This window comes from Crotalus tigris, unplaced genomic scaffold, assembly GCF_016545835.1.
Source record: "Crotalus tigris isolate CLP2741 ecotype Arizona unplaced genomic scaffold, ASM1654583v1 scf7180000024345.2110221, whole genome shotgun sequence".
NCBI classification, from domain to species: domain Eukaryota; kingdom Metazoa; phylum Chordata; class Lepidosauria; order Squamata; family Viperidae; genus Crotalus; species Crotalus tigris.
The window spans coordinates 2047476-2066684 of NW_024100514.1; the positions used below are offsets into that span (position 1 = coordinate 2047476).

Below are 19209 nucleotides of genomic sequence, written 5' to 3' on the forward strand. Positions count from 1 at the left end.
GGAAGGGTCCTGAAGACTTGGCTCTTTGCCCAGGCCTTTGGCAAGCATAATTAAAGCCCCTTTTCTTCTTCTTTCACATTGTTCCAATCTGAATTTGTTATCTGCCTGTTTGCTCTTGTTGTTTTCTAGTCTTGATGGTTTTTTTTAACAATTTGTAAACTGCCCACACTTGCTGGGAATCAGGTGCCATACAAATTTAGTAAATAATAAGGAAGTGAGCTGCCCATGACAATGGACTGCTGGAAAAGTACCCAAGAACTGTGTCAGGACATATCAGTACAGAGTGAATACTTGGTTATGAATTCCCAAGCTGTCTTAGATCCCATGGAAAGGAGGTTGAAATCACCCACTAGTCGCAGTGTTTCTCAACCTTGACCATTTTAAGGCATTGCTGGCTGTGGAATTCTGGGAGTTGAAGTCCACATGCCTTAAAATGGTCAAGGTTGAGAAACACTGAGTGAGAGGCTGAGGAAACCTATAATTACCCCTTTGAGGAAATTAGGCAGTTTGGTGAAAGAGAGCAGTACAATTCCAGCACCCCAACTTGTTCCTTTGGCCCAGCATGGATTGCAACAACCCACATCCGACCACCTGCAGAATGGCACTCCACAACAGTTAGGATCTCCTGGCACCACATTATGCCAATCCTGTTGTGGGGTTGCAAATGATGCAGAATAAAACACCTAGCTGGACAGATCTCCATGAAGGAGACCCTTCCCCTTCAGCCAGCCAGATCTCAGTAATTAAATTATAGCTAAAGTCTCCCGGTCCTTTGAATAATCATGCCACATCAATGCACAGATAATCTTATTACAGTGAAAATTGGCAAATATATGCATATTTTTATTAAATGCAAAAGCTGTAACTATGTACTATGAGCTTTAATTCATTCAATGGGAGAGACTAAATTAGGGATATTTTGTGAGATATTACAAAGGTGCCCATTAATTGTATTGTTTGTTTCTAATTTTTTCCAATCCAGCTTGTGCCCATATTTAAATGAAACCAAAAAGGAAGATGCACCAACTTCAAAACTGATTGAAATATTGCATGTCTTCAGTCCACTAGTTAAGTTCTTGAACATCAAGATTTGAATAAATTGCAAATTGTTTTTGGGAGTAGAAAACACTGTAATCAGTTGTTGGTATTCAAAAATTGAGATAACTAAACTTACATCAATATGTTTCAGGCTATTTCAAAAGATCTGAAACACAATAGGTTTTAAAGCTGATAAAAATGTTAATTGAGAAACAATTTGTAATTTGTTCTCATGCAACCTTCATCTGTGCACCCACAGTCTTCCTCTCCCTCCTTCATCTGTATATACCGTACCTATTTAAATCGTACATCAGTTAAGCTACTCCACGCATCTGATAAATGAGCTGCAGTTCATGAAACCTTATACCTTGTAATAGTCTGTTAAAAAGATGCTCCAGACTCTTATTTCTGGCTACCATAGATAATCGCAGATCTACCTCTACAATGTCTGTAGTTGTTGGTACTGTCACTTTAATGCTTTATCAGCTTGCAATTGGCTGGAGGATTGGAACGTTCCTACATGTCGAAGGACTGTCTTGTGCTGTGATTGGCTGGACTAGACGCTGCAGGATACTTCCTGGAATGTCTGCAAGTGGACGTTCATCTGGCTGTTTCACTGAGAAGTGATGATGGGGACTTTCTTCTATACAAGATGTAATTAATAGCCAGGAGATTGTAGGTAAGAAGAATGTGCGATTTCGGCAGACGGTTTGTTGCTCTGGACACAGCACAAAAACATATGGACATGTTGCAGGGCCAGCAGATCCACGTTCAGTAGGAACGAGACTGCTCACTAGCATATTAAGTTCTATTGAACTTTTTAACCATGTTTCATTTAATTATATTATTACAATGCAAGCATATATTTTAAGAGTAAGTAAATTAGTATCTGCTTCATACGGAGAGGAATCGCAGAGCAAAAAACTGCTAGAAGATGAAATTTGATCAGGAGGGGGATAAATGATTCCCTAAGAAACAATGGAAAGTACTTTTATTTGTTTTTCTTTTTCACAGTGGAATGCAACCAACCAGATCAAGTATAGTACACAACCTCCCTTGAAACTAACTTTCTACATGTGCTGAAAATTATTCAGTTTGTTCAAAGTAGGTATTGTAACAATGGTCAGTGGGAGCTAAAACCTGACAAAACTGCATTACTAGCTTTTGTAAAATACCAGGAGGAGCTTATAATTTGCTTCAGAAAGGAAAAAGTTGGCAACAGCAGTTTAAACATGGCTGGAATTTGGGAGCAGATATGGGGAAGGGCAGAGTATATTTTATAGCCATCCTTTTAAATACTTAGATTGATTACACTCAAGACTGTACTAGAGAGGCTAATTTTTTTTATAATTTCCCAAGGAATATCAGCTTTTGCCCTGTTAGCAATAAGGAAACAAGAATCTATAAAAGAATATGATTTTACCTGTGCATTCTAAGGTTGTAATAAGTAAAAGCTCTTACATTGGTCGGAGGGAGGGGACGTTATATGTCTTTTGTGGTGAATTGATTAAAACTACAGTTATTTTCTGTATATATTACAGGAATTGTGTGTAAAACATTTGCATTTGAAATCTCTGTCAAAGAAGTTTGTCATAAGTCTATAGATGTGTGCTTTTTGATCATGGAAATGTAAGGTGTGTTTGGGATAGAAGGTGTGTGAACCTGGGGATGGTATATTAAGGTGACCAACCGTCCTCCTTTAGGGAGGACAGTCCTCCTTTTGTAAGTTCTGTCCTCCCTCGAAAAGTGTCCTCCTACATGTCCTCCTTTTCGATATTTGAAGACTAATCTGCAGGGCTTTTTTTTCTCACAGAACGCTCAGAACGGCATTCCGGCAACTTTTTTTGATGGTTTTTTTTTTTCAACTTTTGCATGAGCTGTGCTACTCGAAAGCCAATAGGAATTGCTGCTGAGCGCGCCAAAACACCTGGCTGGCAACTTTGCACATGCAAGTTGTCTGTATTATTGTTGCAACGAATAAAATGTTTCTTTTATTTACAATATTTTTTCTTCAATTTATTTGTGTCCTCCTTTTCATTGTAAAAAAGTTGGTCACCTTAGTATATAGTAGTGATGGCGAACCTTTTAGCGACTGAGTGCCCAAACTGCAACCCAAAACCCACTTATGCATCATCGAGTGCTGGGTGGGTGTGGCCAATTGGCTGGGCGTGGCCCATTGGCTGGGCGTGGCTGCGGTAGTAACGGCAGACTGGGTGGGACTAAAAAGTTCAATCAATCAATTCCCACTTTGCAAGATCTTTTTTTTCCCGCGAGAAGTTGAAATCGACTGATTGAACTTTTTTTTTTTTTTTTGCACATAGCGGAGGTCTAAAGTGAAAAGGTTTTATAAAACCCAGCTGAAGGCCTAGGACTGGGATGATGGCACGCATGCCCACAGAGAGGGCTCTGAGTGCCGCCTCCGGCACTCATGCCATAGGGTCGCCACCACTGGTATATAAAATTCAGCTCATATTCCTGCACATATTTCCACTAATATGCTGCTTCTTCCTTGATAGACAAATACAGGTAGTGCTCGACTTACAATAGTTTGTTTAATAACCATTCAAAGTTGTAACGGCATTGAAGAAAGTAACTTATGACCATTTTTCACACTTATGACCATTGTAGCATCCCCATGGCGACATGATCAAAATTCAAACGCTTGGCAACTGACATATTTATGATGATTGTAGTCTCCCAGAGGCATATGATCAACTTTTGGGACCTTCTGACAAGCAAAGTCAATGGGGAAACCAAATTCACTTAACAGCTATGCAAGAAAGGTCACAGGCAAAACTTACTTAGCAAACATCTCACTTAGCAGGAGAAAGTTGGGCTTAATTGTGGTGGTAAGTTGAGGACTACCTGTAAAAATTGATTTCTTGCTTATGTATTTTTAACTCCACGATGCTGTTTTTCAATTTGGATTTTTCAAAGCTTATTTTCCAAATTAGGTATCTGCAGTTGCGATAATATTGGCTGGGTTTATATAGTGACCCATAATTTGCTTATGACATCACAGCTGAATGAATTCACACAATATACTAACAAAAAAGAAAATCAAATTATGTCTTGATGTGCTATCAGAACCCAGCAGTTGCATGTTAAAATGTAGGGTTTATTTTAAAGTCTGGTTGGACATCCTCACATCTATACTTTTAGAAGCGTCTTTCTATATAAAAGTGAGTCTTGTTTGCTTTCTCTCTTGAATAGCTGACATATTAGCCTATGATGTTTAAAAACGAATACTGTAAAATATTGTTTCTGTAAGTGCCTTGTGATTCTGTATAAGTTTTCAGTCACAGAAGCTTTTCCAATTTGTCAGAATCCCAAGAGCCTAGATTTTGGTATTGGGCAAAATAGTATCAGCTTCTTGCAAATAATTGTAGAAGAAGGAAGAATGTGGTAATGGGAAGAATAAATTTAACTTACGCAACTTGTATATCTATGTCTTTATAATCTTGCATATTTGGAGTTGGGCTGTGTTTTATATCACTAGAAGAGAATACAATATCTTCAAGATTAAAATAGAATACTTTTCTTATCTGTTACAAACAGCATTGTCTTATTTGTTCTATCTATGAATATAAGACTATTTAAAATTATTTGCCAGGTACTGGAAATCAGAAGGCATTTAACATGACAACAGAAACGTTGGTGAAAGATATTAAACCAGGCATGAAAAACCTAAATCTTATATTCATTGTGCTGGAAACAGGTAAGTCATGTGAAAGAGAAAATAGGTTTGTATTTTTTTTTAAATCACTATGTAAGCAGTTGGGAGACCAAGATACATGCCCTATTTCTCACTAGAATGCTTCAATTCTGGGTAAGATATTTTCACTGCCTTTTTTTGTAATTACTTTGCTATGTAATGATTTCCTTTCCCTCACTGATCAACTAATTACTGTCTTATTCCAAAAAATGTTGGTTATTAGCCAGATTAAAAATACTTTCTTTAAAACAAAATTGTATTTTCAAAAAGATACTTTATATAACTAGACCGATAATGTTACTGAAGTTATAAAATTAATATTCAAAATAGCATTAGTAAAAGGTAAACCATAGCAAACAAAGTACATTGAACTATTTTTATGATGTAAAACAAAAGTATATATATTTTAGCTTAATGCCAAAATCTCCACTACAGTATTATTTATAATTATAAAAAAGAAGAAAAAAAAACCTTAAGAATAATATACATAAGTATTTAATTTCTGACTCCCCTCTTTGTACTCCAAACAATTTGCAGTACCTGTTGGCTTTTAAAGTTAAAAATACTTTTAAAAGTTTATTATATATTACATACTAATGAACTCAGTGGTATATACTTACAATACACTTAAGTGGCTTTAAAATTGCAATGTTATATGAGGGGGAAAAATAATACAGATAATTCTCGATTAATGATCAAAGTTATGTAATTAAAGTTAACAACATGATTAAGTGATCAAAGTTAACAGGATTTGCTTAAGGACAGCTACAAGGAATGCCGAGATTACTGTTGCTAAGCAACGGAGTTGTATGACCGCATCGCTTAGTGATTGAAATTCCTGTCCCAATTATCCTTAAGTGAGGTCTACCTGTATGGCATGATCACTGCTGCTGCTGATGAAGCAGTTTCTGTGATATAGAGAAGCAGACTGAACTCTCAGAAAATGAGTATTTTTTTAGATAATCTAAACAATTTACTTCCAGTTTGATACATATACCAGCTCAGTATTTAAACGTCTAGGCCAGAGGTAGGCAACCTTGGCTCTTTTATGACTCATGGACTTCAACTCCCAGAATTTCTGAGCCAGCATAGTCTGGGCTTAAAAGAATATGCAGTTGAAGGTGGGATGTATTTGGAGTGAAGCAGCGAGTGACAAAAAAACCCCTCTCCTTCACTCATGAAAGCAGATGCCTGCAGTTGTCTTAAATTGTGATTCTTGTTCTGTCATTAGGCCGGGTGACCAAGACAAAGGATGGCCACGAAGTACGGACGTGTAAAGTAGCTGACAGAACAGGCAGCATTAACATCTCTGTATGGGATGATGTTGGAAATTTAATCCAGCCAGGCGATATCATCCGACTCACCAAAGGGTATGGGGGATTTTTCCAAGACGAGTGGCTTGGGAAAAGCTTGGGGAAGAGGTGTTGTTTTTGAAACTGTGGCTAAACCCTATGTCAGGGGTAGGCAACCTTGGCTCTTTTATAACTCAGGAATTCTGGGAGTTGAAGTCCACGAGTCATAAAAGAGCCAAGGTTGCCTACCTCTGCCCTATGTCAAGAGAGCAGCAACTACGGCTTGGCTATTTTGTGGAATGTGCTCAAATTAGTTCATACAAATTAGTTATTTAATGTGTTTCACCACTTTTCTAAATTTAGTTAGGAAAGTTTAAGGGAAAGGTGGGAAATCTGAGACTTCAGATGTTGCTGAACTATTATCTTCCAACACACCTCATGCAGTCTTGGGCTACCAGTTGTTTTAGATCCAGCAGAATGAACTTTTCATCAGCCCTAATATAAAGACTGTGTATAATTCTTGGGATCAGTCTAATCTGCAACATTTAACCTATTTCTTAGACCATACATATTTTCTTCTGCAAATGTACATGTTGTTTTTAAGGTTAATTTTCCTCGTATTTATACAAAGGCAGACTTAAGCTTAATTTATGCATTGTTGTTGGTCATAATTTAGTTTGCTTAACATTGATTTGTCTTGTGGAGTTGAACCCAGCTATTGTGGTTTATAAACCATGATTTATGGCTCAGTATTTAATTTGAACCTATCCAATTTTGCTTATTCAGTAAATGATGGTTAACCAAACACTGATTGAGCAGAACGCGTGAATCTGCCTATAAAAAGTGGTGTATAGGTAGTGTACTTTTAGTGACTACAATTGGGACTGGCAACTCGCTTGTTCAGAGAAGCAGTTGCCAAATGAAACAATTGCTGTGCTTAGGATCTTACTTCAGCTTTCTTCTGCTTTAGAGACCTACAAAGGTTATAAATGTGAGAATTGGTCATAAAATTACTTTTTCATCACTGTTGTAAGACTGAACAATCACTAAATGAAACAGTCACTAAACAGGAACTACCTGTATACAAGCAGAGTGTCCTGTAACATTGCTCTGACCTTTTTTGATGTTCTGTGCAAATATGAACATGCTAGCAAAGACCCAACACGTTAAGTTTGCCATACTCTGCAGCCAGCCCAATTAACTGAACATTTTTGTTTGATTCAAATAAGTAGAGCAAATCTAGAAAACTTAGCAGCAGAATCCCATTCATGGCTCCTTGGAAATAAGTCTGTTGAATTCAAGGGTTCTCACTCCTAGATAAATCAGTTTGAAGTTCATATGTTACTGGTTTCAATGAGATTTAAGAACATATAATTTTCCTCTCTTGCACCCATTATCATCTTTGTCTGGAAGATTAGTTTACTTCCATGAGGAACAAACAAGCACTGTACAGATATTATATAGATAGAGCTTCATGTGATGCACCAAAAAGACAGATTTCTTCTTAAACAAAACTAAGAACTGTGTGCTGCTTTCAATAATGAGTTTTTCTTTATCAGGTACTCATCAATTTTCAAAGGCTGCTTGACACTGTACACTGGACGTGGAGGAGATCTGCAGAAAGTAGGAGAGTAAGGCTCATAGTTTATCTCAGTGGTTCTTCCTAGTATTAGGGGATGGCTAGGTGGATTTTTTCCAATGTTGTGCAAAGACAGATTATCACCAAAGAATAATTCTGTCCTAGAAGATATAAAATATCTGAAACCATAGAAGGCATCTTCCTTTGTTTTTAAGTTGAAAGAAATTGGTAACATCTTAGTATATTTCAGATTACATTTAGCAATCCACCAGGTCTAAATTTTACGCCATGATTTCTTTATTCTCTAGGATAAATGTCCCCACCCTGTGCTATACTTAATTTACATTTCACTTTGTTATCATGATATATTTTGTTTTTTCACAGTGAACCTCTAGTTTTCCCAGTGATTATTTCAGTGAGACATTCCACACTGAAATATTACAGTTGTTATTTATGCTAATAAAGATTTGTATAATGATTTTTATATATTGTTCTTTAGCCATTCTTAAATCAGTTTATAGTGCTATAGAGGTTCACTATCCTTAGGCTAAAAAGGCATGGCTTGGAAGAAAAATGTGAATAAGGACAAAGAATAATATTAAATATGTGCAGGTCAAAGAGGAAAAAATAATTCAAAATGCACGGGGGGAGTGATCTTGAAAGTTTATTTTATTTTATTTTAATCCTCCCTTTATTATCTTTATAAATAATTAAGGCAGCAAACATATCTAATACGCCTTCCTCATATTTTCCCCACAATAGCAATCCTACAAGGTGATTTGGACTGAGGGAGAGTGACTGGCTCAAACTCATTCAGCCAGCTTTTATGCCTAAAGCAGGACTAGAACTCACAGTCTCCCAGTTTTTAGCCTGGTGCCTTAACTAGTAGATCAAACTGGCTCCTTCATTTCATAACATTTCAATTTATGAAGAAGCTGCATCTTTCCTGGTATTGTGCAGATGCTGCCCCACATTCCTGGAAAAGATGTGTTTGATTTAAGGAACTACCAGCAGGTGCTATGTGTTAATTCACCTAATTGACCTCTCCCCCTTTAAAGCTCTGAACATCTCAAAGGCCACAGTGCTCAGTTTTAATGTTAAAATGATCTTGGTGTATCTATTCCACTAACCATGAATCAATCTTAAATGCCCAGATAAAACAAGTGTGTCCAAGTTCTAAAGCTGATGGTTGATGCATTTCCTAGTTGATGTCTGAGTCAGAGCTCCTTCACCCCTCCTTTGATCTTCAGTAGGAGCTCACTGTGAATAATCTTGCCTCACTGTTATTATCTACCTCTGGATCGCTTTCATTTATTAACAATATGAACATTAACACCAGGTCCATAATGTTGCCATTGTTGGCTGGTCAAGTTTTAATTTCAATGGGTTGAGTTAATATTTTCCCACCTTCATTCTTTCCACCCTTATTATTTCCCTTGAAAGTCCATTGTTTGGAAGAGTGGAGCTTTTAAGTTTTGTATTTGCCAGAAAAAAATTAAAGGTACTTTCGGGATTGTTTTGCATGGTTATTCCATCTTGCTGCACTAAGAGGGAGAAAAAGGATATTTTGGCACCTCTTTGTTGGGGAGGGGGCAGCAGTCTTCAGTTTATCTTCCAAAGGAAGCTTAGTAATATCCCTTAGAGCAGAGTTCTCTAACCTTGGCCACTTTGTAACTTGTGGACTTCAACTCCCAGAATTCCTCAGCCAGCCATGCTGGCTGAGAAATTCTGAGAGTTGAAGTCCACAAATCATAAAGTGGCCAAGGTAGACGGACCCCTGCCTTAGAGTACCAGATGGATTTCCATACTAGTTATAATTTTAGTGGTGCCTCATTTTGTTTCCCTTCTTCTGTCTAAACTTTTTTTCTTTTGTTTTCAAGCCACTTTGATTGCAAGAATCGGGGTTTCTTTTTCAAGCGAGCTATAAGCCGCCATAGGACATATTGCAGTTTCATTACAACAGTGCAGTATACATTATTAAGAGAGAGGGAATTTAAAAGAACAAGGAAAAAAAATTCATCAGTTGAATGACAATTGCATCTTCTGCTCTCTAGGTTTTGTATGGTTTATTCAGAAGTGCCAAATTTCAGTGAGCCAAATCCTGACTATGTTGCCCAGCAGTCACAAAACAAAAATGTAAGTATAAGAATTGCCTTAGTTTGGTTTTTCTTAGTCAGTGACTTAGCGGGACTCAGAAATAGTGTAGGGGGGGACATAAGCTTGGTCAGTGAAACTTTAAAGCTTTAAAACCTAACCATGAATGATGTGTACAGTAATAGATTGCTTCTAAACATATATATATGTCTTTCTTGGAAAAAGTGGGCTGTTTTGTTTTCAGAATGGTGGAACCCAATTTCATCACTAGAGTGCTTTATGCAAAGTAAGAAAAATCCGAGAATCTTTGTCTAAACCAGTGGTTCTCAACCTTTTTAATGCCACGACCCCCAACTGGTCGTAAGTCGAGGACTACTCAACCGGTCGTAAGTCGAGGACTACTCAACTGATGCAGCACCGTTTGCAGAATGGGACTTTTGGCGGGCTCAGCAGGGCAGAGACAGCCTGGACAATTCCTATGGGCTTTTGAAAGCCAATAGAATTAGACTCTATTCAAGCTAAGGAAAAGGGGGAAAAATGGCGGACTGCGTTGTTTGGCAACCCCCGTGAAATGATCGTTCGACCCCAAATGGGGTCCCGACCCACAGGTTGAGAACCACTGGTCTAAACTGATGTTGACGTGTGAAATAAATTTTTAATGATGGATTTCATAAGAACTGTTCCTTGCCCAGTCGCAGGATGACTGTACTTTTCTTGCCATTTCTTTTTGCTCAAGCAGAATCCTTTAAAAATATGCCTCTTGTGATAACCACCTCCTGTTGCATTTCTTCTTTTAAAATCCCGTGCTTGTTTTAGATTTTGTAGAAGTTGGGGTTTACATGTGCCTATCAAGAGAAAGTTTCAGCAGGTGGCAGCATTGGCCCAACTTGGGAGTCAGAAGCTAAACTAAACGAGACTTGTTTATTATGTGTATAGGACTCTCAGCAGCCAGTACTGGAGATATTGATTGAGACAGGAATTCAAAAAATGAAAAAGGAATGATAAAGACCTCTTTAGTTCTGTTGACGGTGACATATAGTAATAGTAATAGTAGTAAAGTTGGAAGGGACCTTGGAGGTCATCTAGTCCAACCCCCTGCTCGGGCAGGAAACCCTACACCATTTCGGACAAATGGCTGTCCAGTCTCTTCTTAAAAACTTCCAGTGTTGGAGCATTTACTGCTTCTGGAGGCAAGCTGTTCCACTGATTAATTGTTCTCACTGTCAGGAAGTTTCTCCTTAGTTCTAGGTTGCTTCTCTCCTTGATTAGTTTCCACCCGTTGCTTCTTGTCCTGCCTTCAGGTGCTTTGGAAAATAGCTTAATTCCCTCTTCTTTATGGCAGCCCCTGAGATATTGGAATACTGCTATCATGTCCCCCCTTGTCCTTCTCTTCGTTAAACTAGACATACCCAATTCTCGCAACCGTTCCTTATATGTTTTAGCCTCCAGTCCCCTAATCATCTTTGTTGCTCTTCTCTGTACTCTTTCTAGAGTCTCAACATCTTTTTTACATCGTGGTGACCAAAACTGGATGCAGTATTCCAAGTGTGGCCTTACCAAGGCATTGAAGAGTGGTATTAATACTTCACGTGATCTTGATTCTATCCCTCTGTTAATGCAGCCTAGCACTGTGTTGGCCTTTTTGGCAGCTGCAGCACACTGCTGGCTCATATTTAAGTGATTGTCTACTAGGACTCCGAGGTCCCTCTCACAGTTACTACTATTGAGCATGGTGCCACCTATGCTGTACTTGTGCATTTGGTTTTTCTTGCCTAAATGTAGAACCTTGCTTTTTTCACCATTGAATTTCATTTTGTTAGTTAGTGCCCAGTGTTCAAGTCTGTCCAGATCCTTCTGTATCTTAAGCCTGTCTTCTGGAGTGTTGGCTATTCCTGCCAGCTTGGTGTCGTCTGCAAATTTGATGAGTTCCCCATCTATCCCTTCATCCAAATCGTTGATGAAGATGTTGAAGAGTACTGGGCCCAGAACAGAGCCCTGGGGCACCCCACTACACACTTCCCTCCATATAGATGCAGTTCCATTGAGGACCACTCGCTGAGTACGGCCGGTCAGCCAGCTACGGATCCATCTGGTGGTGGTTCTGTCTACCCCACATTTTTCTATCTTGTCAAGTAGTAGGTTGTGATCTACTTTATCAAATGCCTTACTGAAGTCCAAGTAAATTATGTCCACAGCATTCCTCTGATCCACTAATTTTGTCACTTGGTCAAAGAATGCAATAAGATTTGTCTGGCATGATCTATTTTTGACAAACCCATGTTGGCTTTTAGTAATGACTTTGTTTGCCTCTAGGTGTTCGTTGATTCGTTGTTTGATTATCTTTTCCAGGATCTTCCCAGGTATTGAGGTCAGGCTGATAGGTCTGTAATTTCCTGGATCCATTTTTTTTCCTTTTTTGAGGATGGGAACTACATCAGCTCTTTTCCAGTCCTCTGGTAGTTCCCCTGTGTTCCAGGATCTTTGAAAAATATAGTTCAGTGGCTCCGATATCACATCTGCCAGTTCCTTGAGAACTCTGGGGTGTAATCCGTCTGGTCCTGGCGATTTGAACTCATCTAGGCTGGACAGGTGCTCACTAACGATTTTCTTGCCTATCTTAATATATACATATGGTTGCCTCCATAACGTGCTCAGAAGTCAATCTCAACTGAGGGACCTTACACAATCTAATTACACAATCTAGTTCAGGACAAATGAGCCTGATGTTTTGGGCTTCACCCTCTGCTAGTCCCAACCGGGTCAGGGATTATGTAGATTCAGATCATCTAGAGCAAGGATGTCAAGCTGGATGCGTCACGCGGAAGCCGCGCCCACCCCAGCTCCAGCAAGGGGAAAAAAGTCGCGATACATTGCGACACGTCACGTGACGCAGCGAGTTTGACACCCCTGATCTAGAGAAATGACTACAGAAGGTATCATGGACCTCAAGTGTCAGGCAAAACCAGGGATGCAAGTCCCACTCCTTTTATATGCAAGCAATACATATGGTAGCCATTAAAAAGAGTCATGGCTTCAGTTATCTAGTAACACTAGCCATATTGAAGATACTGACCCTTCTCATACCCCAAGGTGGATAGTCTACCCTGGCTTTCCTTTCAGGAAAAAAAAGGGGATAATAAACTTTTCAGGTGTGTAACCTAAGAGAGTTCATACGTGTTTAAGAGACACTTTAATGAAATGTAAAGGGATAAGCAGGAGCTGAAGCGTTTCCCCTGCATGAGTTTTAAAAAAGTGGCATAGTGGTTGTGCTTTGGATTGCATTGAGAGAACCTGGATTGATGTCCCTCCTCACTCATGGAAACTAACTATATATAGTCTCAGCCAAACATACCTCACTGAGTTATGGGAAGAAAATGAAGGGTGATCCCCATATTTCCAGCTTTCAGTAACTGGAGAAAATATGAGAATCAAATCTAAGAAATAATGATACAAAATCTCAGGATATGTATTTGGCAAATTTATTGGTTGCCTAAATGGATCTAACTCACCAGTATGAGGAGGACTTTAAATGGGAGCAAATTTAGTGGCTAGTTGGCTGGAGCTAATTTAGTGGCTAGTCATCTCTCAGAAATATTTTACAGATAACATCTTAATAGATAACATCATGCCAGCCAGATCTTGTTGCTTTGTTGTGTAAAGATGTTTTTGTTGTGCAATGTAGTATAGTTTATGCCACCTATTCTTCTCCACCCACACTTAGAAATTCTGGGTAAATAGTTGGATTGGTTTCCTTCTCTGTTCTCTACCCCAGGGTCTTTTAAATCTAGAATTTCTGCATGGGTTAAAATAGTTGTTTTTTTTCTGTCTTATAGACCCCAAATGACAACGCAGCCCCCACAGCCTCTCAAACCACACCAGGACCTTCTACATCAGCAGGTAATACAACTGGATCCAAGCTAATGAGCGATAGGTCTGCTCTTGCCTTGATGACCTTCTGACAATCTGATTTATAGATTTATAAATAGGGTGGGCTAATTTATTGGCTGGTAGTGCATAAGCATGTAGCTGGGCTTGTATATAATATTGTATCATAAACTGGGACCTTTTATTCCTTCTGCTTGGCTTGCACATATGTTAATTATAATATGATTTATTTGGTTTTAGCTTAAAGTTACATAGAGGTAGTCCTTGACTTACAACCATAGCAGAGTCCAAAATTTTGATTGCTAAGCAATGCAATTAAGTGAGTTATGCCTCATTTTGTGACCCTTTTTGCTACAGTTGTTAAGCAAATCATGCAGCCATTAAGCAATTCTGGCTTCTTCCATTGACTTTGCTTGTCAGAAGCCAGCTGGGAAGATTATAAATGGTGATCACCTGATCCCAGGACAATGCAACCCGTCAAATAAATCCATGCCAGTTGACAAGCACCCGAATCCTGATTGACCATGGGGATGCTGGAACCGTCGTAAATGTAAAAACGTTCACCAATCACTTTTTTCAGTGCTGTTGTAACTTTAATAGGTCACTAAATGAATGGTTGTAAGTCGAGGACTACCTATATTAATTTAGATACCGTGGCTTATAAACCATGATTTATGACAATGTTACATGGGAATAAAATTAGTGCTTTGTATGGTCAACAAACCATATGTCAGTGCACTAGTCAGGAGGCCACATGAGTTCTCCCAGCATCTCAGGATTTTGTAGCAGAGAAGCCAGTCTTCACTGGTACAATATTTATGTGGGGCTTTGAAAGTAAGGGTGGAGCAGAGAGTGGAAGGTCTCCAACCTTCGCCTGAGACTTCTTCTCCCAAGCCCCCAAAGTGAACTGAAATGGGACTATTAAAAGATGGCTATGAAAGTTGGACCATAAGAAAGGCTGAACACCAAAGAATTGAGGCCTTTGAACTATGGTGCTCCTGCGTGTCCCCTGGACTGCAAGGCGATCAAACCGGTCAGTCATAAAGGAGATCAACCCCGACTGCTCTTTAGAAGGCCAGATCCTGAAGTTGAAACTCAAATACTTTGGCCATCTAATGAGAAGGAAGGACTCACTGGAGAAGAGCCTAATGCTGGGAAAGATTGAGGGCAATAGAAGAATGAGACGACAGAGAATGAGGTGGCTGGATGGAGTCACTGAAGCAGGAGGCGTGAGCTTAAATGGACTCCAGAAGATGGTAGAGGACAGGAAGGCCTGGAAGAATGTTGTCCATGGGGTCGCGATGGGTCGGACACGACTTCGCATCTAACAACGATTCTTGGCTGTTGGGAAGTTCTTCATGGTAGAAATGGAGCACTTTACCTTCAAGAAGCTTCCTGTGCCCATCCTTCCCTTCCTTTATTATCTCTCCTTAGAAAACTCAGAAAAATGAGCAGAAGGGTATTGTGATGATCCCTGGAGGCTTTCAGCTGCTCAGGGGAGTAAGTTGCTGCCCCTGATCAGGCTGCCTATCCCTGCTTAGCATGATGTCAATCTCAACTTCTGGGCTAGTCTTCCTTTGACCGGCAGGAGTCATATAGAAATGTGGCCCAAAGGCCATGGTCTCATTGCCTAGTGATTTACTACAAACTTGTAGAACTCCCTCCTTGGAGAATCATCTGCCAGAAGATCTAGCATTTCTTCTCCAATCAATGAAATAAAACCCAGTTCCAAAATCAAGTTGCCGCAAGGCAAAAACCAACAAGCAAAAATGTATCTCCGTTTGGCTTCTCTACCTTTTCACTTATTTTTGGAGGGGAGAGGTCATTTTTCTTGCTCGTACTCCTTTGGTCTCCTTTGTGGGTCCTTGTCTGAGAACTCAGTATAGAATATGTAGGGACAAATCTTTCATAGTAATCTGGTTTTTGAAGATGACACTGAATTTTGTAGCTTCGTTGATCTTGTTTCACTCGTATCTTTCTATGTTCCTTTATGTTATTTGGCTTTAGCTGCAGAGAACCAGAATGGCAATGGGATGATCTCCTCTGGCGGTGCTCTGCACCAACCCAGCATCTCAACCCATCCGACCACCAGTCGCATCACTAGGAGTCAACCCAACCATCAAGGTGGAAGCTCATCAAGCCTAGGGTCCTCCTCAAACCCAGTCAGCAATGGCAAAGAGACACGGAGAAGTAGCAAGAGATAGCAGGGGCTGTGGGTTCAGGAAAGCTTTGGATCCCTCTTTCCTCCACTGCCTGCAATACTACTTTGTGCCTCCTTCTGAGGCAAAACAGCTGCTGCTGAGGAGACAGCATGGATACTAGGCTGGAGTAGAGACTCTGGGAACAACGTAACGTTTAACCACTGAAATGTATTTTTAACATGGGGTATTATGATTGGGCGAGAGAGATACAGTCTTCAGTGTTTTTACTGAAAAGCTCGTCTTGCCTTTTAGGAATCTTCAAATATTGTAAATTGCACTCATTTTTTTTTTTTGCTGGAAATCAATACAAGTGACCTGCCATCTGTTTATTTGATAGTATTTTGTTCCTGTCCATTATCCTCCCAGATAATAAGCTCCTGTGAGTTGGGCATGAGTTTTTGCATTTAGCTCTTTTTAGTTTAGATCTGCACTTCTTCAAACTCTTTACCTAATCTTTTTAGTCTACAAATTGGAATGAATATGGTTCATAACTTCCCAAGGAAGTGCAGCTGGGCAATAAGAACTGATGCCATGCTTTCCAGAACAACCTTAGGACTGGCCAATAACAGAGCCTTGTCATGTCCAAGAGCCCTGGTGGCATAGTGATTAGAATGCAGCATTGCAGGCTAACTCTGCCCACAGTCTGGAGTTCGATCCTGACAGGCTCAAGGTTGATTCAGCCTTCCATCCTTCCGAGGTCAGTAAAATGAGGAGCCAGACTGTTGGGGGCCATAGGCTGATGTTGTAAACCTCTCAGAGAGTGCTGTAAAGCAGGGGTCCCCAACCCCCAGCTAGCAGCTCACTACCACCCATGGCCTATTTGGAACCAGGCTGCGCGAGTGGCAAGCAGCACGCACGCGTGTGCGCAGCTTGACTTGCATGAGTGGCGGTTCAGCGCACATGTACATGTGTGCAGACTTCAACTTGCGCAAGTTGAGCTGTGCACGCATGCATGTGCGTGCTGGCCTACAGCTTGCACAAGTTGAGCTATGTGTGTGCACCAACCCACTGTTCGCACGGCCCAGTTCCCCTCTCACCTCCCCCAGCTGGGCAGCTAAGCCACAAAGATGGGGGACCGCTGCTATAAAGCTCTATGGGATGGTATATAAGTCTTAGGTGCTATTGCTGTTGCTACAGCTATTTCCCCAAAAGTGACACTATAATTTACGGCAAACTTTAGAGAGGTTTCTGAAAACAACATGGTAAAAGTACAACAAAATTAGAATAAATAATAGATTAATCTTTGTTTCAAAATCCTAGCTTTTAATTGTTATGAAAATCAATGGTTTTTAAGGATACATTATTGTGCTGAGATCTTGAATTCTTTTACATTCCAATAGAACATAGAATACCGTATATGTCGGCGTATAAGGCAACTTCCACGAGTGCTAAAATCGGTGCCAAGGACGGGGGTCGTCTTATACGCCGAGTCGTCTTATACGCCGGAAATACTGGTAGTTTCCAGCGTATAAGATGACGTTCTAGGAATGCGGCTCGGCGACAAAGACGGGGGTTGTCTTATACGCCGGGTCGCCTTGTACGCCAGCATATACGGTAATTCAGGCTAATTCTGTCCATTGCCAGGAGTTCGATTCTGACTGGCTGAAAGTTGACTCAGCCTTCCATCCTTCCAAGGTCAGTAAAATGAGGACCCAGATTGTTGGGGGCAATATGCTGACATTGTAAACTGCTTAGAGAGGGCTGTAAAGCACTGTAAAGCAGTATATAAGTCTAAGTGCTATTGCTATAATAGGGTTGAAAGGGACCTCAGAGGTCTTTTACTCCAGCCCCCTACCCGAGCAGGAGACCCCATATCAGAGGCTGTTTAGATTGAGCTTTCTGTCTATAGTCCAGGGGTCTTCAAACTTGGCCCTTTTATGCCTTGTGGACTTCAACTCCCAGAATTCCTCAGCCAGCGAGCCTGGCTGAGGAATTCTGGGAGTTGAAGTCCACAAGTCATAAAAGGGCCAGGTTTGAAGACCCCTGGACTATAGTCACTGCTCCTATTTTGCATCTTCATGCACACAGCCAAGTGAAAGATAATGTCTGTTTATTTTTGAACTGGAAGACCTATACAGATTACGAATGCCAATCAGAATCTTTTGACATTGTAAGAGTCCTATGGGGCATATTTCATGTGTATTTTAATTTAATATCTCTCTCCGTATGCATAATTAGAAAACATAAGGGGCTAGCTTAGGCCAAAATTCTGCAAAGCTTGCAGGAAGCTATATGTTATCTGGTTCTTGTTTATTTGAAGAAGTGTTAAAATCAGCCTTTATCTCAAATAGATCTAAGCATTTTAAAAGGAAGAGAGTGGTCTTTATCCTGAAACTGTTGCCAAAGTTACAACCATTTTAATGCTAATAAAACATCAGAAGGAATGTCTTACTTTTTCCTTGTTATTATGAATAAATGACAGCTGCTTAAACATTTAAATATGTTTTGAAATGCTTTGTTATGTAGTTGTTTGGCTACTGCCCCACGTTTTTGCTTCTTTTCCATTGCTCCCCTTTCCAAAATAATTGCTTGAATTAATTCTTAAAAGAACTTCATTGTTTATTCTAGCGTGGTGTGGTTATTGAATGTACTATATGAACAATAACATCTATGAATAGTTGGGGAATAAATTTTAACCTTCTTATTCTTTGAGTTTCTCCATGAAGTGCAAATGCTTAATGAGATGAAACTATGGATTAGAAGGCTTAATACTTACAAGCCAAAGGCAAATAGATATATATTATATATGTAATTGTATAATTACCTGATATGAGAGCTAATTTAACATTAGATAACTCAAGATAAATAACATGAGTCAGATGCAGTCCGTGTTCTTGTTTGTCTCAGTTCTCTTGTTCCTTCTGAAATTGATGCCATCTTGCCAAAATTGTTTTCCTCTCCTCTCACAGTCTGAAATATCAGACTGGGGTTTCCTTTTCAGATGAAAATATATTGTGCTGGTTGTCTGAAGAAAATCCATGGTTTGGTTATTGGAAAAGTAAGTAAAAAAATAAATGTAAGATTATTGGTAATAAATGAAAATCTTGGAGTTGAGAATTTTGCGTGGCCAATGCTGTACTGAAGAGCTGGAAGATCAAGCATAGATTTATAAATTATTTATTTGGGGTAAATATTAGATTGCTTAACAATTACTGTACTTTGAAGTTAGGGGAGTAGCAGTGTAATTTTGGTAAGTTAATACTTACAGTATTTCTCCATTTTTCTTTGAATTAGAAGAAGCAGCGGACTGTAGAAATATGGAATATTTTAGGGTTTCAGCACAGTTACTGTAGAATTTAATACTATTATTAGCCTATGCACTCATTCCTGTAAAAAGAAAATGAAGAGTATATTGCCTTACCTGCAGAAAACCGCTATAATGAGGAAAATAAATCTTTGTGGTTT

The 19209-nt window shown here is 39.5% G+C and overlaps 1 protein-coding gene across 3 annotated transcripts; it reads left to right on the forward strand.

Moving 5' to 3' along the window:
- The first annotated feature begins 1589 nt into the window (after positions 1-1589).
- NABP2 (nucleic acid binding protein 2) lies at positions 1590-17335 on the forward strand. 3 transcript variants are annotated; one of them, XM_039326804.1, is made up of 9 exons: positions 1590-1717; positions 2053-2142; positions 3667-3887; positions 4652-4756; positions 5985-6123; positions 7605-7676; positions 9679-9760; positions 13552-13615; positions 15611-17335. In XM_039326804.1, exons 4-9 carry the CDS (start codon positions 4678-4680, stop codon positions 15805-15807), a joined length of 633 nt encoding a protein of 210 aa, XP_039182738.1. In that variant the 5' UTR covers positions 1590-1717; positions 2053-2142; positions 3667-3887; positions 4652-4677; the 3' UTR covers positions 15808-17335. The 3 variants fall into 3 exon arrangements, with proteins under 3 accessions (XP_039182738.1, XP_039182737.1, XP_039182739.1); XM_039326803.1 differs by lacking the exon at positions 3667-3887; XM_039326805.1 differs by lacking the exons at positions 2053-2142; positions 3667-3887.
- The last annotated feature ends 1874 nt before the right edge of the window (positions 17336-19209 follow it).

Excerpts from the sequence above, each read along its gene's own strand:
- NABP2 (XM_039326804.1), top strand. The coding sequence starts at position 4,678 with ATGACAACAGAAACGTTGGTGAAAGATATTAAACCAGGCATGAAAAAC. Across the intron at positions 4,757-5,984 it reads ATTCATTGTGCTGGAAACAG|GCCGGGTGACCAAGACAAAG; the intron begins GTAAGTCATGTG and ends TTCTGTCATTAG. Across the intron at positions 6,124-7,604 it reads ATCATCCGACTCACCAAAGG|GTACTCATCAATTTTCAAAG; the intron begins GTATGGGGGATT and ends TTTCTTTATCAG.